Here is a 25446-nt window from a genome sequence, read left to right on the forward strand (position 1 = left end):
GCTTCAGCCCTGAACAGCTGGGCGCAGGCTGCAGGCCCCATGTTCATCCTTATAATATGATTGTGTGGTATCCAATGAAAAGTTTGTCATGTCGGGTGTCTTTGGAAGGCTCATGATGCACTGAGCATTGTTGTTATAGTAATATTATAGGTTGTAACATATAGTTTGAGGTTGAAAATGTGTCCTCATGTCTCAAAACAAGCCCAGACAAAAGTCTCCAGGAACAGAGGGGCAGGTCACACCCCATCAGGGCATGTATGGGACAAACCCAGCCCAGCCTCACAGGAACAAAGGACACTGGCCTAGGCAGCAACAAAGGATCTGTTGGACTCTCAAGTGAGTCACCCCACTTCCTTTGGTCAGTTTGGCACTACAATGATGTAATGCTCATCTGACTCTGAAAGGGAGGGGGGGCGCCATGAAGGAAGAAAGCATGATAAAAGGGAGAGATGTTTGCCATGCTCTTCCTCTCTCTTCCACCTCCATCTATAGAAACCACCACCAAGCAACTGAAGCGCTGATCAAAGGGGAGAGCCTGGCTGAAGGGTAACCAGCCAGCCTGTGGTGAGAAGCAACTAAATTTGTAAGGGCCCTGAAAGTGTTAAGATAAGCTTAGAATGATTTTTCCTTTTATTTCATTTGACCAAATCTGATTTGTTATGCTTTGACTTATAATCACTTAAAATCTATCTTTGTAGTTAATAACATTGCTTGTTTATTCTACCTGAAGCAGTACGTTTGGTTTGAAGCGTGTCAGAGACTCCCCTTGGGATAACAAGCCTGGTGCACATCAATCTCTGTTGAATTGCTGAACTCATATCAGCTTCCAGTGTCCAGCAGGCATAACTGGACACTACAAGACCGAGGTTCCTAGGGTTGTGACTGGGACCGGAGATATCGGCTAGTGTCAGTCGGTTGCAAAATGCAAGCAGCTTACATGCCAGGGGCAGTGCGTGAATAGCCCAGGAGTGGGGTTCTCACTGCAGAGCAGGGTAAGGCTGACTCCTAGAGTTGAAGATTGGAGTGACCTAGCAGATCATGGGTCCAGATAACACCAGAGGAGAACGACAAAACATAGGTTTGTGGGCACCATTTACTACATTCCATTTTCATGAATAAGTATGTAATTGGCAAGGATCTGTGATAGCAGAGGAAGATCTAGTACTGTCGAAGGAGTTAATGCCCCAGGTGACACTTAAAAGTGGCACTAGAAAATAGACACTAATTCACATAGCTGTAGGAAGAAAAACATGCATATGTCAAAAAAACCAAAAGTACAAATATCCTTACACACAAACATCTTTTCTAAAAAAATTACTGAGCGTGGCTTTTTATTACCAAGCTTCCACAAGAAGCTAAAAAATTTTTTGTATATGCAGGCACTTCTCTCACTCTTGGGATGTAAGGTTATCCATGATCATCCAGACTGCTCACAGATGGAGCAGCTGTGGTAGCTTTTAATCACTGATAGTATTACTAAGGTTTTGTAAATATGACCACAAAGTCAAAAAATTTTTTACAGTGTACCTTTACTCTCAAGTTAACAGTGAGATTAGTATGTACATTAGTAGCTGAAAATATATCTACCATGATAAACACTGTATATTTAGAATGAGCAGCTGGAAAAATTAACTTCTGTCAGGCAGAGTCAGTACAAAATTCCAGCTCATTATTTTAATGTTCATTGTTCTCTGTAATTTTAAGCAAAACTTAAGCTGTCTCTTTTTTAATGTTTTATTAAGTTCCTATTTTTTTCTCATTACAGACGTGACAACTTTCAATTCAATGTTGCCTATACTGCTGCAACATGTGCTTCTCTCCCCTCTCTTCATTTCAATGGCCTGTAAACCATCAGTAATTATGTATCACAAATCTCCTTCAAAAAATGTTGTTACAAGCAGCTGCATGTATCACCTGTCATGAGCTACATACCAAGATATGTTTCCAGGGGTAAAGTACAGAATAGATCTCTGTAACAAAAAACCCCATCCACACTAAGCATAAATCAAAACAGTTTCCAAATGTAGTTTAACACAGTTAAGCCCCATCCATACTATCCCAAAACCCCATTTAAGCAGAACTGTCCAAGAGAATACCTACTGGCAGGATTCCAGCAATATTCTTTAATGAGAGCGTGACAGATGCGGAGGTGCTCGGTAATAGTTTATGAATACTGTATGCTGACCTGATTATTTGGATGTTTACTGTATGAATACGTTGCTTAGTTTAATAGCAGGCTATAAAAGGAAAAAACAGACAATGGAAAAGAAGGGTCCAAGATAAGCCAGCTTTCACCTCGGGAAACACTTGAAAGTTGTTACAAGACAATGCCAGGACCGGAGAAGGCATGGGTCAAAAGTACTGTAACAGTTTTTAAAAAGGACTCTCTCGGAAGAGAAGATGTAATTGTTTAGGACTATTTGGGGAAAATAGACTGACACAGGCACCCACCAGGATGTCTGAAGATGCTACGTCTGCCTAGGCTTTCACCACAGAATGGCAGGGCTTTAGATAAGGTAGACACATATGTAGACTGTTGTTTTAAAATCCTTTTTATCTAAGTGCTTTGTTTCTACTGTTAAAATAAAACAGTTTGAAAGTTGTCCAGTTACTGTAACACCACTGGTCAGGGTCCCCTGAAAGGAAGAACTGCAAGTGCCAAACCCAGTCAGGCTTACTGGGTAAGCACACTTTATGCACAAGGTGCTGTAGCCCATGGCCTGAGAGGGAGAATTGCAGAATTCCACCCCAGAAGAGATAGAAGCATACAGCTTGACACCTCAGGGGTGAACTCAGAGAGACCTGGAAGGGGACAGCCCTGCAACTGTGACATGATGGCAAAGAGGTTTTAATTATTTGTAACAGGCACATTAAACACATTTAAAAACACAATATTTGCATATTACAGCTGGAAGACAGACTGAGTTCAAATCTAGACTCAGGAACGCCAGTCAGCTGCCCGAAATAGTTCTTGGTACACCACAGCCCTTACCTGCAGCTTCTGAATATGTATGAAAGATGCTGTGCAAAACAACATTTTACTGCATTGTTTCTTCGTTGAACTAATTTTTGCTAAATCATTCTAAATTATAGAGTTTTCAGAAGCAAATAATGATGCAGTGACTTGATCTGAGTAACTAAGAAAGTAATCATCATGTTTTACAGAGCGTAAAATAAAATTTAAAAAAACGCAACACCCTAATTTAGAAAGCGTTCTTACTTTCACTGTATAACTATTTTCAATAATTTTCTTTCATTATTATTATTATTATCCATAAGTTTGGACTTGATCCTGATGCTGTAATACTCATCTTCATGTGAACTTTACAAAGAGTCTAATACGATGTTTACTGATAACACTTCTGTTTTTCAAAGCCATATTACAAAATACATTTGCTCTGTGTGACAGGGTGTACCAACCTTGTACTAGCCAATGGTACCTGACCAATCACTGTGGGCCCAGGAGACCACGCTGCATCGCCCATGCTGCGCATGCTCCAGGTGGAAAGGACAAATAAAAGGAAGTAGTCCAGCTCAATCAGCGCTGGCTGGCAAGAAGAAAGGATATGTGCTACAAGATCCTGCAACTCTCCAAGCGGTAGGAACCATGGACCTGGACTGTGCTGCGGAGGACGAACCGATCCCAGAGACTGACTGGGATGCTAAAATACTGCCAGCCGGGAAGATGCCCAAGATGAGCCTTGCAGTAGGAAGTGACCCAAGGAATGTATCAGAAGCCGATGCTTGAACCGTTAACTGAGAATTTCCCAGCTTCAGGGCCCTGGGTTGGAACTCGGTGGAGTAGGGTGGGCCCAGGTTCCCCTGCCCCCCACAACCCACATTTGCCACTAGGTGTTGTTACTGGATGCTGCAGGCATAGCCTGTTTGCCCTGCCCTGCCCTGCTCAGGGTTCAAAGAGTGATTGTTTGCTCCGCCCTGCCTGAAGAGGTAGAGCCCCCTAACTGTGATTGCCTGCTCCAGCCAGGTGGCTCAGGGGCCACAGACTGTTTGCTTTGCTTTTCCCCTGCCCAGGGGCTACAGACTGACTGCTTACTTTGCCCTGCCCAGAGGGTCAGAGCCCCCTAATTGCTATTGTTTACCCTAACCACGAGGCTCAGGAGAGTAGAGACTGAGCATTGGCTCTGTCTGTCCCAGAGGCTGCTGGCTGTTTTGTTGACTTTACATTGCAGAGAGTCAAAGCCCATTTGTGATTGTTTGCCCAAGCCAGGAGGCTCAGGAGGCATAGATGAAATGTTTACTGTGCCCTGTCAGGAGCCCTGAGTCCCCTTAATCAAAATGGTCTGATTCAACAGAAAGTCCCGCAGGTGATGTGACGGGATGTACAAACCCCTCACTGGGCCAATGGGGGCAGCCCAGCCTGACACGCCCTCTCATTACTCTGCTCCTCTTATTATCTGAAGATGCTTCAAAAATCTTCTTCCTCTTCCTATAACATCACAGGATAGTTTTATAGGTACACATAAATGTTAGGGCCAACCTGACAATTTGATATATAAGAGAGCTGATAAAAACAATTCAGGGTTTACAACCCAGTAGTATATATTTGATGTGGGTGAAAATACAAAATCTCAGCTCAAGTTTTTTTGTTTGGTTGGTTCCCTTGTAAAATAAAATCAAAAGTTTAAACTGTTTTAATGTTCCCATTCTCCAAAAACAGTTACACTTTTCTTTTAAAAATGTATTTATTTCAATGATAGTTCAATAAACAGAAAAACAAGGCTCACAGTCTGAATAGGAGGCAATAAAAAAACAAAACTTACAGAAAAATATTTTGCTACATTCCAGTTTTATCAAAGGATTTAAAAAGGCAGAGAGAGAGAAAGAAAGAAAGAAAGAAAAACAAGGAAAGGAAACAACAACTAGAAGAAAAGACAGAAAACACTCAACAGAAAGATACATAATTCGCTGTCAGTGTTCCTATACAATGGCAAGCAAATATTCTTACACGTATATTCGATGTTACAAATGTGTATGCTGCATTTTTCATACAAAGGCTGCTTCTGTTATGCTTCATTTTCTTATCGTTGATAGTATTTCAGGCTTCCAATGTTGAGGTACCATTAATTTAGTTATCACAAGACAAATCCAGATGGATTTTGTGCTTTTAAATCAGTTCCATGTTACTGTTATTTTTATCAAGGCAGTAGAATTCTGTGGAAAGCGGATGCCTAAGGTTTAAAATTGAACCAACTGTCCCTAAGAATCTTTGTCAAGAATTGCCTGATTTCCAAAGAATTTGTGGTGATCATGGACTATGCCCAATTTGGCAGGCACAATTCCCATCACATTCAAACAGGTGGTATGACTTCTGTGTCATACCTAAATTTTGGTTCGGTGTCACTATCTTCCCTGTCACAATAACCAATCCAAAAAACTCCAAAATGCTTTGCCCTCGGTTACAAAAAACTTAATTGGAGCCTAAAAATATTATTCAAAAGTGTATCATTTTCAGGGATTACTACCCAAATTAATAAACTAGAAAATTAGTGTGAGCCATTATTTACTCTTCTGTCATTAGCTGCCAGAAAAGCATTTGACAAAGAAAACTGGATTATTTGTGATACTATCAGAAAAATTTGGCCTGTGTAAAAGAAAGGAAACAATCTCAATATAAACTGATAAAAGTCTAAAACTTTCAAACTGCATTTGGGTATGCGGCTGGGTTGCCCAGTCTCCCCAATTAGGAACATTACAATTTTAACCGGCAATAACAAAGTGGAACACAGCCAGAAAACTAAACAGGAAGGCGTCAAAGTAGTTCCAGCCACCAAATAACTAGAAAAAACTGGCTACTGCATCCTTATTTCCCCCCTTGTTTCCATATACTTGTAATTTTGGAAGGATATACATGCAAGAGACAGCTCAACCTGAACAAGGAATCATCATTTGTAGTATAACTGCATAATGAAAAGTCTACTGAAGTTAAAGGAAAGATTTCTCTTGACTTCAACGGATGTAAGATCATTCCCAAGAGCACAAGTTAGTACAAAAAATAAACCTAGAGAAAAACAACACTTCAAAATGGGGATGGGAGAGGAAAAGCTCATCTATTTCAGTCCAGAACAGTGCATCCCACTTTGGTTCAACGCCTAAAATTGGCTCGAAATATCCTGTCTGTACAGGCTATTCAAAGCATTCCTGCAGTACAGTTATGAATATTATTCACTTCTCAGTTTTTGCATAGTTATTAGTATATTCCAACTAATTGCTAAGTAATTAGAATCCCCTTTAATCAAAGTTTCTTATTGGATTCTCATATCTATAAATACATTTCCTGATCTACTTTTCCAAACTGCCCATGAGCTTAGTATCTTCCAGGAATCATATACCCACTTTTATTGTTCACAATTTCTATCCACACTGCCTCTGCTGTGTCAGCCAAAATATTCATATCGCTTTTCTCTACCTACTCAGTATTATCCATCAGAAACTGGCCCACAAAAAAAAAAACCTTTATTTCGCTCATCTTCTCTATAAACTTTCCATACTGGCTACACCTTGACATGGTGGGAATGCTTGCATATTCCAATGATCTTGTGAGGAATGCCAGCAGGAGTTTTAACTCCTGGTAGAGCCACCCAAGTTGAACAGGTCAAAGGAAATGCAACCAACTGGCCCTCTAGATTGGGAGTTGAAAGATAAGTCAACAGCCTATCCTTATAAAAATGTTAATTTACAAGAAAACACAAGGCAGCAGCTATTCCAACAACTGCATGACAGACAGGAAGAGCAGAGCAGAGACTTATGAATGAACTAAGCGACAGCCAAAAGCACAGCGAGGATTCCAAATCAGATCCTCTCAATAAAGTATGTGTTGATATAATATTTTAAATGCCAATCCATTTTCCTGGTTATTCACATTTATTCTATAAAACTAGTATATCCAGTTCAGCAACTTTATTGAATGAACTCTTAACAATTCATTAAAAATGTTTAGTATTTCTGCTTTAGTCATTTAATTGTTTACCTTTCTTTCCTCTCCCAAAATGCCACTCATTTCTCTCATGTGAATTACCTACCTTGTTCTAAGCAATATTTTGTTAAATAAGTAAACTGACATTAGTAAATTCTAAGCCTAAAATTTTGCATGACATTTATTTTAAAAAGTGGAGCTATTTAATTGAATTATATGGAACAAACAGTAGTTGAAATTCAAATTCATCACTTGCTCATCATCACAAAAACATTAGGAAGTAAAACTTCAATAAGAATTACATCAGCTGATCCAAACTATGTCATACAGAGGCATTTGTTGACACCGGAGAAACGATTTTAATGTGTCAAACATCCTACTTTTGTCAAGTTAGTCCCTTATTCAGTACACTATCCTAGTCTCTTGATACGTCTTAGAAGCTAAAACATCTTCTTGCTTGTTTGCTGTTCCTATCACCTCTCAGGCTGTTAGGATACTTAAAAGCTTTTTCCACTTTTCTTGCATCTCATGTAGATTGTTAGAGGGGGAGGGGGAAGCAGAGTAGCAAGCTCAGGATAGCAACAGAATTCATACACAATCAAGGTTGTTTCCCAATTGCAGCCTCTCAGCCTTTCCATCAGACATTGATCATTTTCAGTACAGATGACATGTTCTTGGATTTCTCTCAAAATGACACTCTAGATTTCCTTTTCTACCGACCATATCACCCATGCTGTTGTAATTCTAAAATAGAAGTAATCAAAGAAAATTCTTGGACTTATAAAGGAACAGAATCCAACATTCATGCTTTGTGTTTTTATTTTGAAGTGTAGAAGCCAATTTTTAATTTCCTATGTGCATCCTTCAAAGTAAAGATTTTTCTAGCCAAAGACGATCTGTTTCAAAAAAGGGTGTTCAACTAAAATAAGTGAATAACTTCTGCTGTTCAATCCAAATGAATTAAAGTGCTCCTTTCCAGTTTAAGATCTCAACTCCCTTTTTGCTGATTTTTATACTCTTCCATATCCCCAGGCATCTCATACACAGACCCACTGGTTTTATCAATATATTTACGCCCTGGGGCAAGGACTGCCAGTATTTGGATTGTTGGTTTAGCACCTAGCAAAATGGTGTCCGGGATCTATAGACAGAGGAAAGGCAAGCTGAGATAGCCTCAGTTCAACTCTCTGCCTCCTTTCAGCAACCCCTAGATGCAGCAAGCCAATAAAAAACAAACAGAAAACAAAAAAATCTGCTCTACTAGATGCTCAGGACATTTTCTGGGAGTGCAAATATACAAGACAAGGGTTAAAATCCCAGGGTGGTCCCAGCCAAAGCAGGACAGTTAGAAATTGTATCTGGAGAGATACAGGTCTCAGGAATCTGACCACCAGTAGAAATCATCATGGTGTCTGCACTCACCCCCAGTATGGCCTCCAAAGCAAACCATTATGCCTTAAGAGAGCTTAGGGGCCAGACTTCCTTTTTTCTGGATACTAAGTGGCATTTTAAAATACTTCCCGCCATATTAAGGGTACTAGGAATTGACACAGCTGTACTCCATCAGAATTAATCAAATGTATTGCTGAAAGACTTAATTACAATTAGAGAACTGACTAGAAGCTACAAAATAAAATTAATGGTTTCATTAATTGTTTTTAAGATCCATGAGAGGAAGGACCTTTGCGTATTTAAGAGATGGCTTCTGTTCCGTGATTTTATTTATTTACTGTTAATATCTCATTGTGGTTATAATAGTCAGAGTTTAATACCAGAAGGAACCTCCTAAATCATCTAATCTGACTTCCTGTATATTACAGGCCAACACCACCCAGCACCTACACACTAAACCTAACAACCAAAATGACACCCAAGTATTACATCCCACATGAGACTAGATTATTTTATGCTACAGGCAGATAATAGGAGGCGCTGAGGGGCACCATTGCTCAAGGCCCTTGCAATGGCAGTTGTCTCATTTAAAATGCAACAACTTATTGCTATATATTGTCAAAGGTACTTTGAGGATACAACCCAGAGGATAACTGCCCTAAAATGGCTGATATGCTCATTAAGCTGTTCAAGAAGCTGTTAAATCCACCTCTGATATTTATGCCATTTACCCATTATGAGCCATTTAAATTTAGCCTTCAGTTTTCAGTCTTCTCTGAATATAACAAACCTGCATGAGGCAAGTGAACAGCTGGTTTGTTTTGATTTCTCTGTAAAAGGTTTTAGTATTCTGTACTTATAAACTGGCAATCAAGAATACAGCTATTTAACACCACTTTCCTTAATCGTGAGCTGGAGACTTCAATGTTGTATATTCTATATAAGCAATTCTATTTTTTTTCTTAACTCTCACTTTGGCAAATGCAATTTACTGTACTGTACAATGCTTTAAGATATCAGGGTTTAATTTAAACTGTTTTGAAGTACATGTACAGTGTGTGGGGAGAGACTTAATACTACTCGGGCATGATTTCCGGGCATCCCATGGAAAGTATACAATCTAATTAAAGATTTACTGAGGAAATCACCCAAAACAAATAAGACATTTTGTTAGAGTTGAGGAAAGATTAACACTAGAATTTCCACATTTATATTTAGGATTTCTGATTTTTGGTTTTAACCAACAAACTTCCCGCTCTTCCATTGCCCCACTTCCTGATATAACAATAACAACTTGAAAACTATGTTTATTCAATAAACACCAGAAAGACTCTGGAAGTGGCTACTAGTGTCTCAGGGCTTGTCTACATAGAGCAGCAATGTGCACTATAGGGGTGTGATTTCCAAAGTGCACTAATATGTTGCACATTAATTGGTCTATGTATACTCTTCTGCCATATACTCTTCTGGCACACACTAAAAGTTCCCTAAAGCTCTTTAATGGAGTGCTGTTTGAAACAGTTCTAGGGAACATTATAAAGGGATTACTCATGACAGAATATACTACTGTAATGAGCAATGTATGTAATATACACTAGTCATTACAGTGTATACAAAGAGAAAGCTGCAACCACTACCCACTCAACACCCAGGATTTCTGGACATAACATCAAACTCAAAAATTGCTAAAATTAATCCCCAAAATGACATTAAATGAACCCTCAAAACAGAAACTTAGTTATATTTCAAGCCCATACAGAAAGCCTTTGTAATCAGATAATGTCCGATCCTGCAAGGTGAAGAACACCTTCAACTCATATTCACATCCATTGAAATTGATGTACTCAGAACTTCAGAGGGTGACACCCATATATAAAAACAATTCCCCTTAATGGAAAGCAAGTTGTGGACTCTACCCGGGTGAAGCAGGATTAATGTGCAATTCTTACACAAGTCCAGCATGCTTGGCCTTTAGAGTTTATTTTGCTTTATATTGTGTATAATCATTATTCAATTTTAGTTGTTCACTCAGTGTCTCAAGGGCTTTGAAGGAAGTCAAGGGTTTGCTTTATAAGCAGGGCTGTTGATCAATCACAGTTAACTCACCCGATTAACTCAAAAAAATTAATCATGATTAATCACAGTTTTCATCGCAGTGCTAAACAATAGAATACCAATTGAAATATATTAAATATTTTGAATTTTTTTTACATTTTCAAATATATTGATTTCAATTACAACACAGAATACAAAGTGTACACGGCTCACTTTATATTATTATTTTTTTATTCCAAATATTTGCACTGTAAAAGTGATAAACAAAAGAAACAATATTTTTCAAATCACCTCATGCAAGTACTGTAGTGCAATCTCTTTATCATGAAGGTGCAACTTACAAATGTAGATTTTTTTTGTTGTTATATAACTGAACTCAAAACCAAAACAATGTATAACTTTAAAGCCTACAAGTTCACTCGGTCCTACTTCTTGTTCAGCCAATTGCTAGGACAATCATTATCACGATTAATTGTGATTAATTTTTTTAATCGCTTGACAGCCCTATTTATCAGAAATATTTTTTGAATATTTATAGTTTGCTACAGCTCCAAACCACTATGTAAGCTTTAATTATTCATTCTCACTGGGTTTCTGACGTTTATCGTCATCTCCATTTTACACATGTGGAACCTGAGGTACAAATAAATATGGCATCTCAACTAGAGGGCTGCAATCCCAGGAATGGTGAACACCCTTTTTCCTTTATGGGAGCAAAGTCCCAAAACTCTATAAAGCGGATTTCAAAACTTCTTCTCTTGTAGCACAGGGTCCTGGTATAGAAATGATTGAGAATTAATGGCTTAAACAATTCACCCAAAAGGAGTCAGAGGTAGAGCTGGTATTAGAACACAGGAGTTTCTTGCTCCCAGTTTAAAATACAGAGAACGGAAATCCTAGCTCTGTACCTTGCTTTTATTATAAAAAATATTATTTGGAACACAGATATACATAAAAAGATTATTTTAACTTATGACATATGTATTAAAATATTGGAGCAGTGTCATACATTAATTGTTAAGCATCTACAGTTAGCTCATTACATTTGTAACTATGATAATTTCACTATAAAATGCAGAACAGTACTAACAGACTGATAAAGGTTTGGTCTCCAGAGAATTTTGTTCTCTTGTATAATTTAGCAGCATGAAATATACAGAGACATCAGAAAAGAAAAATGTTGCAATTCAAGCAATTACAATTGGTGTCTCAGAAATCCAGCCATAAAACTTTCATTGATTTTCTTCTCAGCATAATCTTTTTGCTTATTAGGCATTTGTAAGATTATGTTTTTTTTATTTGATTATGGTAACATATATGCACTTTTAAAAAAAAGACTTTTACCACATTTGGTTTGATGCCTGGTAATATAAAGAAAATATGCCACAAATTTTAGAAAGTGTTGAACTTGCTAGTGTTAAGCAAGATTTCCTTTTTCAATTACACATGATTTATTACACTTTATAATAGACAACTCCATTCTAAAGAGATGGTCTAAATCTTAAAATCAATTTTTAACACCACATTAAAAACTCTCATATTAACCTTTGATATATCTTCCTTCTTTATGAGCTGTCCAATTTTAAATATTTTTACACTGATCGACTCTTCCCATTTTGCATTTCTTCCCAAATCACTTAATATTAGGATTTCACGTCACATCCACTACAAAGGAGTCTACTTAATGGGATTTCTTTTCTTCCCTCTCCCTACTACCATTGAAAACCGACCTGACTCCTAACCACCCAGATAAACATTTTAGTACCATTAACAATGAATTATATGATGCTTTATATTTTATTAAATCTAACAGACTATTGATTGTACTGCCAAATTACCTTTCCAAAGCAAGACAGAGTTCTGTAATGTACAAGTATAACATACATTAATGTATGACAAATAGTCATTTAAAAGGAATACTGAGGTTAGAAAAACAGCTTTTATAAAGCTATAAAGGTCACCTGCATTGTTAAGTACTCATGGAAATTTTCATGAAAACAGATGAATTACAGTAAATCTTCACTATAGCAGTCAGCTTTTCCTAAAGATAGTACAGAGCCTGAGTGACAGTAAAATATAATTTACTGCCATACAGCATTAGCTATAAATCATTGTCACAAAAGCTTCAGTCAATACACACAAGCACTGGACAATTAAGTGAGGTATCATACTATACAAGTAGACTCAGCATAAAATGTAAGCAATTCCTACGTAACAGCATCAAAATAACAAAATTCAAAGCAAAACCAGTTCCTGATTATTCAAAGTCCAATGCTTAAGAGAAACAAAACTTTTCAAACTGCTGACACTAATCTATGGCCTCATGAAAAAAATGTTATCCCAAATAGAAATGCTGTCAAACAAACACACAAGCAAAATAATGCTAACAGCTGCTTAACTGGGTCTACATTTTGCATTCCTAATTTCCAGAAGACTGGAGTTCATTTGAAACCAAAATTCTAAACGTTCATCAGTGAAGTACACAGCTTTTAAAAGTCTGACTTGCTATTATAAGAAATACTACTAATGCCCTTTTCATATAGACTTAAACCTGTTATATTAATTTATGTTACATTTGCCTTTTATCAGAAATGCCCATTAAAAACGTTAAACCAGCTTTTAAATGTTACTTTCATCTCCTTACTGGCACTTTAGCCTTAGAAAATTCTATCACTGGCTGCTTTCACTTCATAAACAAATCCATACTATACAGTTGACACATAATAAGACATTTAAAAACAAATACTATTACTCTGCCTTCTAAAAAAACCATTCACAATTCACATTAGTTGCAGCAGGAATTGAGACAGATTAGCCATTTCATTATAGCTAATTGAGTTCAGTACCAATTAAATTCTGATCATCCATGTTCAATACCTGGCTACCCATTTGTCCCATATGAAACGGAATTGAACAGTGTAAACCTTTTGTGTTCATTTTAAATTAATTAAATCTACTTGTGTGGTTATTTAGAATCAAAGCTTAGAGTGACATTAAGGGCTGCAGTATACCTGTTAGTTATTACATGTCTATGAGGGGATTATACTTACAATTAAGAAGTCAAAGTCCTCTCTCACACCCAAGTTACCTCTTAGGATGACACTTTTCATGATTATTCTCAGCTAGAAGTTAATTTGTTTAGGAAGTTTGAAGAAAATCTATCCTGCCATTTAAGAGTTACCAGAGCATGTACAAATGGCGTTTTTCACAACTTCAACAGATTTTGCACTGATGTTAAAATCAGTTTGAATTTCAAGCTTCATGTTTAACATGAAGGTATTCCTGGGGCACCCATGTTATCAACGAGTCAATACAGAGCACTGTGTATGCATTATGTGCTTTTCCCTATCAATTTAAACTACGAATGGCAAGAGGATGTCATATTTTATATATACATATACAACCAGACACACACCCTTCTTCCCCAGATCCTCCAATAACACTGTGTCTCAGGGCTTGTCTTCACTACTGGGGTAAGTTGACCTAAGTTACCTACATAGCTTAAGTTGACTTACCCTGGTGTCTTCACCGCACTGTGTCAACAGGGGGATACTCTCCGATCAACTTCCCTTACTCTTCTCGGAGATCTGGAGCACTGGGGTCGACCAGAGCGCCCTCTGCTGAAGATTTAGTGCATCTTCACTAGACCTGCTAAATCAATCCCTGCTGCATCAATTGCAGCAGCATCAATCTCCTGTAGTGGAGACCAGGCCTCATCCATAACTTGTGCAGATCACTTCCAATTGTGTCAGAAGTGGCACCCACTGCTGTGGGGCTCTTTCTGAAGGTCCCCAGTGGCTTCCACTGCAATTATTTCACTTTGGAATACTTGGCCCCAAGCATGTGGAACCTCAACTCAATGCATGATTTAATGAGCGCATATTTAAATATAAATTTAAATAAAAGCAAGTGGAATTATTGTTCTTTGTTTTTTGTAAAAAGGGGAATTAAATACCATACATTATTAATGTAACATTCTGGTAGCAATTTTACACAAACAAAGCCAGGGAATAATTCACAGTTCCCACATTAACATAACTTTTTGACACCATACATAAAAATTTAGTCATTACAGTTAACAATATATGCAGAAATGGAAAATATTAGACATGACAAAGACGACAAAGTATGGCTTAGGGAAAGACCATATACTTTGCTGGCATAACTTGGCTCCATAATTTTGCATTTTCTTACCTTTGATCTTACTGTCTCAGCAATTTAATAATATTCATGCCATTTTTCCACAATAATGCATATTCCTTTGGACCCATAGAACCCTTAGAATCTTTGTTTTAATAAGAAAGAATATCACACTGTAGGCCAGGAGATATTTCAACCCACTTGACTAAAAGTCAGGAAATATCACAAACCTTAGAAATAGAGATGACAGTACAAATCATTGACACAAGACAAAGTCTGTCATCCTTCCATTAGGTTCCACATAAGAAGTCAAAAATTATTGTGCAGAAGAGAATTGTATTATGAATCAGAACAAGTCATGTGCCTCCACCAAACATCTGATCTTGACCTACAGAGTTACCACGTTAAATAGGGATGCAAAAGACTACTTAGTTTTTGTGAATCAAAACTCGTGCTATATTAAAGGGAGTAATTGAATTTGCAAGTTGAAGGAAAACTCAAAACAAGAGAGAATGACAGAAGAAACAAAAGATCTTTCATTTTAAATAAGATGGATTAAATAAGATAAGGGGGAGATTTTCACATTCGTATGGGAGTTAGAAGCACAAACTCCAATGAAAATCAGTGGGACACACGCCTATAAATCCCTTCTAAAGTGCTGTAAAAATCACCACCACAGGCTCTTAAATGAACACTGTTGCCACTCTTACACAGGAGTCAAATTTACATAACTGTTACATGTGAAATTGATTCTGCTCATACAAGTAAGGCATAATTATGAGAAAATGCTCTTCCATGCTAGCCAAACTATCACCCTTCCAGTAAAAGTTAATATAATCTAAGTCTCTAGAACAGAGTAATAAATATACTTGAAAAAAAGTTTATCACAGATCAGTGACAAACAGAATTTCTTTTACACCACATACTGTAATACGTAAGGAAAAAATGAAGAACAGTAGCATCCTGTACAAAATATTAGGATCTTTGTTTGCAAGAACAAATTCCTGATCAGCTGTATCACAAAACTATTATCACCATATTTAATATTAATATAGTTTAAAGATAATAGATATCTAAATTATAAGATTTTCTCCAGCTGAGCAAAGCATTCATGGAGAAAAAAAAACCAAAAAGCCCCACCTTTCCCACTAACCTCTTCTACATCATAGATTTTCAATCAATAAATGAAAATGCAAACAATGTTGTACATGGTACATCTTATCAAAACACTGCTTGATGATTTTATGTAATAAATCTCTGTTTTAACATACATATTACAGAAGATTAGAAATCAATACTCATGCTAAATAATCGTGAATGCTTTTTGACATTACTCACCCCACTGGAGAGGAGCCAGCTGCAGATGCTCTAGGACTAGTTGATTAAGAACTCCTTCTACACTTGCTTCCCCTTCACGCTTCAAAGAAGGGTAAATGAGAGTTAAGGAAAACTTCGACCCAGAGAGAAAGGGAGCCTGTAGCACAAACATTTATGATAACTGAAAACCAAAACTGAACCTTAAGGATTTATTAAAGATTCAAAACTTCATATCTATTTATTAATCTGTGATGTTGGATAATGGACAATTAATTATAGCAGTTTATATATTCAGTGTGGAAACATTAAGTGCCAGATTCTGACCTTGCCATGGTGAAGCAGGTGTGAAAGTCAGACCCAAGTGGCTAGGAAAAAATGTAATCTGGACCTTTAATCAACACATGCAAGGCCCACACCTCTGACAGTCTATGTGCCTGGTGGCAAGGTCTGGCCTTACACCCAAGCAATCTGATCACACCCTCTTTGCACTGCGGAATAGCTCTGGACATATCGCCTACCTACTCCTTACAGTGCTAAAGGAAGCACTAGGTTCTCACACCACCTTGTTTCCATTCAAGTGCTAGGTGGGGAAGGCACAGTAACTTCCTACGCCTTCTCTTCATACACCAGTACACTCAAGAAAATAAAAATATGAAGGAGTACGGATCAAACATATAAAATATGGGATAAGCAGAAAAATAAAACCTCTGTTGTAAATAGAAATAAAATGTAATGTAACGGTTTGGGGGGAAAAAGGGAGAAAATGGGAGTTCCTCCTATCAAACAATTCTACTTACCTTTACCTTTGAAATAAAAGGGTAACATAGGATTATTTTCCTTGAATACAAAATGTAAACCACGAATCACTATTAAATAAAATCAATGAATTTACTTACAAGCACTGGGTTCATGCTGTGTTTAGGTGTGCCACATTATATATCTTCCTTTAATTATATGCATTATTACAAAAGAGGCTAATTTAAGAGCTCATAATCCTGGAAATCAAAGTTGCACAGCAAGTTCCTTGTACTGGGAAATCAGGCCGTAGGGACTTGAAAAATACATATTTCCTAAGTGCTAATATAACAGTAAATTTAACTAAAATACTTTGTGTTCATATCATTTCATTTTCACTGTATATAGGTTAAAGCAACTACAGCGTCACAAATTAGTTTACAAAAACAAAAGCAATGGCTACTTTTGAATTCAAAGCACTCTAGAGAAGTAAGGGTGCAGATATAAATCCTCTTGCATTTCACGGCTTATTAAACAGTGTTCATGTAAAGATGTATCAAATAAATTCCATGACCAAAAACAGCTTCTGCAGGGGCACAGAAAAAAATGATTACTTGTCTTACCCTACAATAATTGTGGTTCTACAAGATGTAGTCAGTGTGAATCTCATTGTAGCCATGCACGTGTCTCATAGAAACAAGCTCAATTTTTTTTAATAGCTATATCTGTTGAGGGAAGTGCATACTCCAAACTGAGGGCATAAAAAGGGCAGAGTGACATTGTCCCTTCCTCAGTTTCCTTGCAATTTGAAACTTGTCATAGCTTAGGACTCCAAAAACAGGGACAGAAGGCAGATTGTCAGATGCACACCGACAACATTATTTTAAACATCACAGTTACTGTAGGGTAAGTAACCATACTTTCTTCTTCAAGTATCTGTCAGTAAGGATCCCACTGTAGGTTACTGGCATCTGTGATGGAATGAGTGACAATTTCTCATAGTTCACTAGGAGGACCAGAGGGGCGAACAGAGAGAGTACACTGATGAGGCTTGTCAAGAGTTTCCTGATATGATCTCTCTGATCATCCAGTTATCTAGTTACAGATAATTGTGGATGCCCATTTTCCTTAGGTGTGCCACCACTACGGCAAGGCATTTTGTAAAGGTTCTTAATGCAGTTGAATGGCACTACCTGTGGGAGGGGTGAATGGCAATACAGAAGTATGCATCCTGTAATCTCAGAGAGACAAACCAGTCCTTAAGCATGAAGTGATAAATAATGAAAGCAAGCATTATCATACTGAACCTGAGACCATTCATTATCCTGAGATCCAGATTAGGATGAACCCTTCCCTCCCCCTGCTTTATTCTTTGGAATGAGGAAATACAGGAAATAGATGACTTTTTTTCTTTACTCCTGCAGAACTACTTCCACAGCTCCTAGACTCATAATGACTTCTTTTTGTCATAGGATCTCATGAGAAGGGTCTCAGAACAGGGACAGGGAAGGGGGACACAAAAGGAATTGGATAGAATAGACATGGGTGACAATATTCAGCACACATTTTTTGGCTATAATCGCCAACCATCCTCAATGGAAAGGAGTGAGGGTGATTTCTGAAGATCAGCTCCAGGGTGGTGGTGTTCTTGACACCCCCTTCTTCCTCCATCAAACCTGCTGCCTCTGGCATGGAGCCTGATGGTTTATGGAGAAGGAAGATGATGAGTGTCTTCGAGAGTACAAGGGTCACTTTCTGAGAGGGCATTCCAGTTGGCAACCATGGAAATCAGAGTATGTGTTCTCTCATTCAGGGAGCTGGTACTGGTAAGGCACTGACATGTTAATACCAAGAATCTCAGTGTCTCTGTCAAATTGTTCAGGAAATGAAGCATTTCATCGTTCCAGCTACTGAAGTCCATGCCTTTGAAGGGTAGATTCTCTATTGTTGCCTTGACTTCTTTTAGAATCCCAAATGCCTGTAAGCAGGAGGCTTGATGCTTTGTAGTCAGCCACTTCAGACTCATTCACTGCAACTTATAGCACTGTTTTGGCTACCAACTGCCCTTCTTTGATTGTATCTCTCAGTTCCTCCCTGCATTCCTGCAGCTTTGATAGGAAGGTCACTCTTTTCCAACTCAGAGACTGTATTTAGAAAACAGGTTCGCAATGTGGAATTGGAGAGAGGCTGACAAGCAAGCATCTTGGCCAAAGAGGTCTTGTTTCTTGGGATCCTTCTGTTTTGGATTCCCCTTGGTGGGCCTTGCATTTCTTGGACTGCAGAAACCACAAGCAGCCTTAGGGTTGGGTGAATGTAAAAATGTTCAAAGTCCTTATGTAGGCTTTGGTAGCACTTCTCTACTAGCTTTGAATTCAGGAGAAGCAAGGCCAGGGTGTGTCACAGTCCCTTTGCTGGATTCAATATACACATATTAATTTGGAGGTCATAAATTTTTGTGAGCACAAAGGAGCTGAGGATATCTAACAGTTTGAGCGTGTTACCTTGAATCACCCATGTCTTGATGTCCAAGGCTTCAGCTATCCTTGAGACAATACTTGGAATCCCTGAAATCATCAACAGCCAGGATTCACAAAGAATAATGCAAATAAATATTGCTACATCCACCATCTTGCTACCAGTTGTCTTCATTCAATGTGCCATCCTACACTAAAAAACAACTGTGTAACAGTGGCTTTGCGAGCTGCCATGCTTATTGTCTCTTAATGATTTTAAGATCAAACGTGTGCAATTAACAAGTAACAAATGTTTATGACTGCCAGAGCTACAGTCAAGGCAGAATATGACAGTCAAGATGCATACGAACGAAAGAATCTAGTGTCACCGACTATTAAGTTTCTAGGGGTCAAATTATGTCCTCAGTTACATCCGTGCAACTTTGTTGTCCTTCCTCCGTAACACCAGTGCAGCTCTGCTGGCACTCAGTAAACTTTTAATTGATGATATATAAGAAGGTGTGATACAGCATGGCCAGAGGGTAGCAGGAGAGGGTTAGAAGGGAGCCTTATTCCCTGTAAGGGGATGAAAGTTTGCTATAGATTAATTAGAGCACCTGAAGCCAATTAGAGCACCTGAAGCCAGTCACATGATAAAAACCCTGCTTCAGTCAGACAGTGTGGGAGTTGGAGCAGAGAGGAATTGGTGTTGGAGCACAGAACAGTTTGAAGGGAAGCAGAGGACAGTTTGAAGAAGTGCTGTGGTGATCTAAGAAGTCCAAGACACTAGGTAAAGGGACACCTGGCTTGTACAGAGGGAGGGCAGGAAGCCCCCACAAGCTGAAGGGCAGGAGAGAGAAGTAGCCCAGCGAAGGAAGTGTCAGTTCAAGTGGTTTACCACTATCCTCAGGGACCCTGGGCTGGGACCTGGAGTAGAGGGCGGGCCCAGGTCCCTCCCTCTCCACTCCCCTCCTCTAGGACACCAGTGAGGCAGTTAACATTCCACTGCAGGGGCAAGAAATGGTGCCCTGAAACCCCGCCCCCCCCAAAGAAGAGAAAGCGCAAGACCCATCATAATAGTGCTGGCAATTTGCCACAAAGGAATAAAATCCCAATCACTGTCTTATCTCTCTGCTGGTTCTATAGAACTCCCACTAGTAATCAGCAGAAACACTCAGTCAATGCAGCTAGCTGATACAACTCCTAAATACACACAGGGACTTGAAAGATGACACCATCTTAGTGTCGGTCCCAGGATATTAAGGAGACAAGGTGGGTGAGGTAGTATCTCTTATTGGACCAGCTTCTGTTGATGAGAGAGACAAGCTTTCAAAGCTTACACAGAGTTCTCCTTCAGATCTGAGAAATCTATTTAGAGTGTCACAGCACACAAAGTACCAGCTTCCTCCAGGACCTCCTCCACAAACTCCAAACACCAAACTCCAAAAACCAACATCCATCCCATCCCCGCCCCCTGGATATTACTGCAGAATTTGCAAAGAAGGTTGGTTGTGTCCTGAAGAAAGCTGGCTCTTTGTGTGTTGTGACACTCTGTGAGTATGATTCCCAGACCTGAAGAAGAACTTCATGTAAGCTTGAAAGATTGTCTTGCTCATCAATAAAAGTTGGTCCAGTAAAAGGTATTACATCACCCACCTTGTCTTATCACTTTTACATATATTTTTCAGTTTAAAATTACCCATTATTTCTTAAATACATTAAATAAAAGTTGCCGTTTAATTAGAGGGCTATCACAAATATTAGAAAAGACAAGGGGTAGTAGGTGTTAGTCTGGAGAATAGAACCTTGAGATTGTGTTTCAGTTACTATCATCTATTTGTATTGCAATAGGACCCAGGGGCCCCAGATCCACTGTGTTAGGCATTATACAAACATACAACAAAGACCCTGCCCCAAAGAGTTTACAAACAAAATAAGTAAAATTTTAATGTTTAATTTAGAGTGAAGACCAATTATTTATTTTAGTGCAGTAACTGTAGGAATAAGAAGTACAATTTATGATTTCCTTACATTATCAATTCTTTGGGGGTAGGGTCTCTCATCCTATGTGTCTGCACACCACCTTACAAAATGGAACTTTATTACTGCCTGGTGCCTCTGGATGCTCACGCAATGGAAAGAACAACATATTTGATCATTTATAACAAACAACGCTAACATTAGAAAAAAAATCAATATACTCTGAAATTTACTTGAAAGATGCATTCAGATTCTATGGCTTTTCTCACCCATTGAAGGGGAAAATGAATTTTCTTTTGTTCTATACTGAAAGGGTTATCTCCAGGATCTTTAATGTGATTTATTGGTTTTATGTTGCAGCTTGTGCATTTTTAATAACTATTTAGTTGTTTTTAAAATAAAATAGAATGAGCCTGACATGTATTTTAAAAAAAAGCGGAGGTTACTTACTGTAACTGGATGTTCTTCAAGATGTATGGTCACTATTTGAATTCCACGCATGGGAAATGCATGCACACTATTGTGCCCAAGTCCAGAAGTTCTTCCAAGCAATGTCTGTTGTCACATGTGCAGTGCATCTCCTTTTGCACTGACAGAGGGTATAATGGGCATTGCAGGTCAATGCCTTTCTAGTTCCTCTTCTTACTGTAAATCCAACAGGATGCGAAGCAGAGGGATGGAGGGCAGGTGGTGGAATACAGAGACCAAACATATCAAAGAACCTTCAGTTAGAGTAAGTAACCTCCACTACTACTTCTGGTGATGGTCCCTACGTGTATTCCACACATGGATGATTAGCAAGCAGTGTTCAGACTGGAGGAAGTCCAAGAAAGCTGGTAGCAAACATACTTGCAATACTGCTGACCTTACTGCTGCATCTGTGGGCCGGGGCATGAATTAGGGCAATAGTGTATCAAATATGTGTGGATTGAATTCGAAGCGGAACATCTGATAGGGATGCGACGGAGGCAGCTTGCTCTCATGTGGAGTGAGCTGTGACAGGCCTAGGAGGAGGAATGTTTGGTAACTTGTAGCACTCTAAGATGCATCCTGAGACCCATTTGTAAAGCCTCTCAGAGGATATGGTCTGTCCATGGAACCTCTCTTCTATGGTGTTAGAATGTCTCAATAATTTCTTAATGGGTTTGGCTCTTTGCAGGTAGAACATCGGATGCTGAGGGAGTGAAGTCTCTTGGGCAATAGTTGAGGAGAAACCTTTTCTTTGTGAAACAATGTATAAGGTGGGTCCTCCATGATGATGCCAAGCACGCAGACCCTCCACGCTGAGGTGATAGCTACTCAGAACACTACCTTCATGGATACATGGGCCATGGTACAAGTCACCGTGTATTTGAAAGGTGGACTAGTGAGCTTGGACAGGACAATGTTAAGGTCTCATTTAGAGATAGGTTTAAGCACTGATGGGAAGTTCCTGATCAAATCTTTAATGAATCAAACTGTAGCGGAGTGAGTAAAGACAGAGCATCCTTCCACCAGAGAAAGGAGGGCACTAATCAGTGCTAGGTTTACTCATAGCAAACTAATAGAGACACTTGAAGTCTTTAGAGATAGGAGACAGTCTAGAACAACCAAAATGCTTACAGTATCTGGAGAACGTTTGTGCCCTTGTGCTTAGTCTGAAAAACATCTCTGTTTGACTTGATATTAGATTCTAGTACATTCTTTTCTACTCTGGTTAAGGATCACCTGAATGGGGAATGAACACAAGAATTTTGTTTTCAATTCCCATCCAAAAACCAGGCAGTGAGATGGAGTGAGTTTGGATTGTGACACTTGGTCTTCCCCCTGACTTGGGTTAGGAGATCTGAAAACAGGTGAATCCTGATTGGTGGATGGGCAGACACTCTTAGAAGATCTGTGAACCAGAACTGTCAGAGCCGGTGGGGAGCTTGAAGAAGGATGTTGGCTTTGTTGTGATGTATCTTCCATACAACTTGCGGAAGTAGGGGAATGAGAGAAAAGGCACCTCTGAAGCCATTCATCTAAGACATCAGCAGACCATTGCCTTAGGAGTCACAACACATGCTTCATCTTGAGCAATATAGAAGTAGCTTGTTTGAGACACAAAGAGGTCCTATAGCGGGGTATCCGACTACGTATCTCACTTAGGACTGCGGTGCAAATCTCCCCCTCATGGTGTACCAAGAAACTTCTACTTAATCTGTATCTCATGGAGCTGTGAACAGCAGGAAGGAATACTGCATATATCATGACGCAGTTCCTGATACGCCAGTTCCAAAGTCTGATGGCTTCCTGGCAGAGGGCATGTTTATATAGACCACAGTGGTGATATTTTCCAACATTATCTGAATATGGAGTAAACATATAATCAGAAGGAAGGAATGATGAAGAGGCACCTGTTGGAATCTGTGGACCAGTTCTTCCTCTTCCTCTCTGTAGACTGACAGAACAGGCTGGCAAGAGGGAAAGGATCAGTACAACTCCTCAGAGGGGCCTGCACACCTCCTATAAAGATCCCTCAGATGCCAATAAGGCCAGGAAGAGAGATCAAAATAGTTGCAGGAGGCCCAGGAAATCAGTACCTCCGGTCCCTGGGGGGTTCATATCTGGCATAATGGCGAGCAAAAGCCCTTGACTGTCTGTCAGGGCTCAACACCTTCTCAAGAAATACTGGTGCAGCCATCTGCTCTGATTCATCAAAGTCCAAGAACTGCTCCATTGGTAGTGGTTGTGCTGTCAGTACCAGGGCACTCCTCCTGGATGGTTGGAGGTGAGATAGCTACAGGACAGTGATGTAAGCCCCTCCTCCGAAGTAAGGACACACTTATGAGGGGCAGTCCAGAAGGAAATGGAGACTGTTGATAAGGCAGGAATATATCGTCCAGTATTATATAAAAGTCTGGCCCTGGTGTCCAAGGAGTTCCTGCAGTTAAGTATGATGAATCCAGTGCATCTGTAGCGACTGGATAGTTTTTAGATGGACAAAGTCGTTTCAATGATGGGTCCGGACCAGAACTTGTAGACAGAACCAGCAAGCATCTAACCTAAAGCTTTGGTACAGAACTGATCGACAGAACCAGCAGATCTTTCTTTACATATCTTGCGTTCAGATCTAGGAGTCTTCATAGGAGCTAGCTTCTTAGGTTCCATTCACAACAACTCACTCATTGTGGACAGACTCGAGAAGGAAGAACATTTCTTTTGGATCTGTCCTTGTGCCCATGAGAGTGCCCTCTACTCTCAGGTAGGGTGGAGCCAGGGGGAGGGGTTCCACAACCAAGGAGAAAGAAATAACCTATACTATACTATAAACTTCTTAACTACTAAGTACTAGTCTAAGAATATAACTATTTACAAATGTTTTCTATGTAGGTTAAGAAACTAAGTGAAGGAGGACACAATTCTGACTCAGGCTATGTGATAGTAAGAAGGAAATGGACCGGTGTCAACCTGTACTGTCTCTTATACTCTTGATTAGGAACACGAGATTTACTGTGCATGGGTGGGCCAACAGACACTGCTTTGAAGAACTTCCAGATTTGGACATGTGGCAGGCAAGTGCACTAACGTGGAATACACATAAGGACCATCACTTTAAAAATATGGGAGGTTTCCTTTAATCATTTCACATTAGAAATATTTATATTATGTAGTATTAGCATATGTAATTCTATCCATGGTTTTCACAGACCCACACTGACTACCAGAATTTATACCTAGTGTTTATATCCTATCTGTGTAAAGAGAACATTTGACTGGAACCTATAGGCTTTTTAAATCATATTCATATCTTGTCAATTTACAAAATGTTTAAAAAAATATGGAATTGCTTATTTGGTAAGTGATAATTAATTTGGTAACTGACTAAAAGATACTGTTTTCCTCTAGTTCTCTGTACACGTAGAGTATAATAATGGAGAGAATGAGTCAATATGGTCAGCAAGATAGGCAGTGGTCACCACACACCAGTAGCCTCTCTGCTGTCCATGTTTGTAGGCCTCACAGCAAAGGACAGTTTTAAGGAGGGTTTTGAAGAAGGATGAGTTAGTACTGCAGATGTTTACAAAGGAGCACATCACAGTTGTGAGGGAAGAATGCGAGAACACACAACAGTGCTTGTTTGAAAATTTAACAAGTGGACTATCAGAGGCAGCAGAAGATCTTTCATTATAAAAGAAGAGATGATAGGTAGAGTTAGGGTGACCAGATGTCCCGATTTTATAGAGACAGTCCCAATTTTGGGGTCTTTTTCTTATATAGGCTCCTATTACCCCCCCCCCCCCCCCAATTTTTCACATTTGCTGTCTGGTCACCCAAGGTAGGGTGGGGACAGGTCATGAAGGGCCTTGGAAGTAAAGACAAAAAGCTCGCGTTTGATACAATAGAGAACAGGGAGTCAGTGAAGGGATGGAAAGAGACACGATGTGGTCAAATCAAGGTGCTTGGAAAATTATCTTT

At 39.0% G+C, this 25446-nt stretch overlaps 1 protein-coding gene across 2 annotated transcripts in view; it reads right to left on the reverse strand.

Moving 5' to 3' along the window:
* The window catches only part of TRAPPC9 (trafficking protein particle complex subunit 9), a 908789-nt gene that overhangs the window by 387376 nt on the left and 495967 nt on the right, over positions 1-25446 (reverse strand). For both annotated transcript variants that reach the window (XM_075063274.1, XM_075063275.1), the window contains exon 21: positions 15860-15950. In XM_075063274.1, coding sequence (XP_074919375.1) covers positions 15860-15950 — 91 coding nt within the window. The remainder of the gene's footprint in view (positions 1-15859; positions 15951-25446) is intronic.

Source organism: Chelonoidis abingdonii, chromosome 2 (assembly GCF_003597395.2).
Source record: "Chelonoidis abingdonii isolate Lonesome George chromosome 2, CheloAbing_2.0, whole genome shotgun sequence".
Taxonomy (NCBI): Eukaryota; Metazoa; Chordata; order Testudines; family Testudinidae; genus Chelonoidis; species Chelonoidis abingdonii.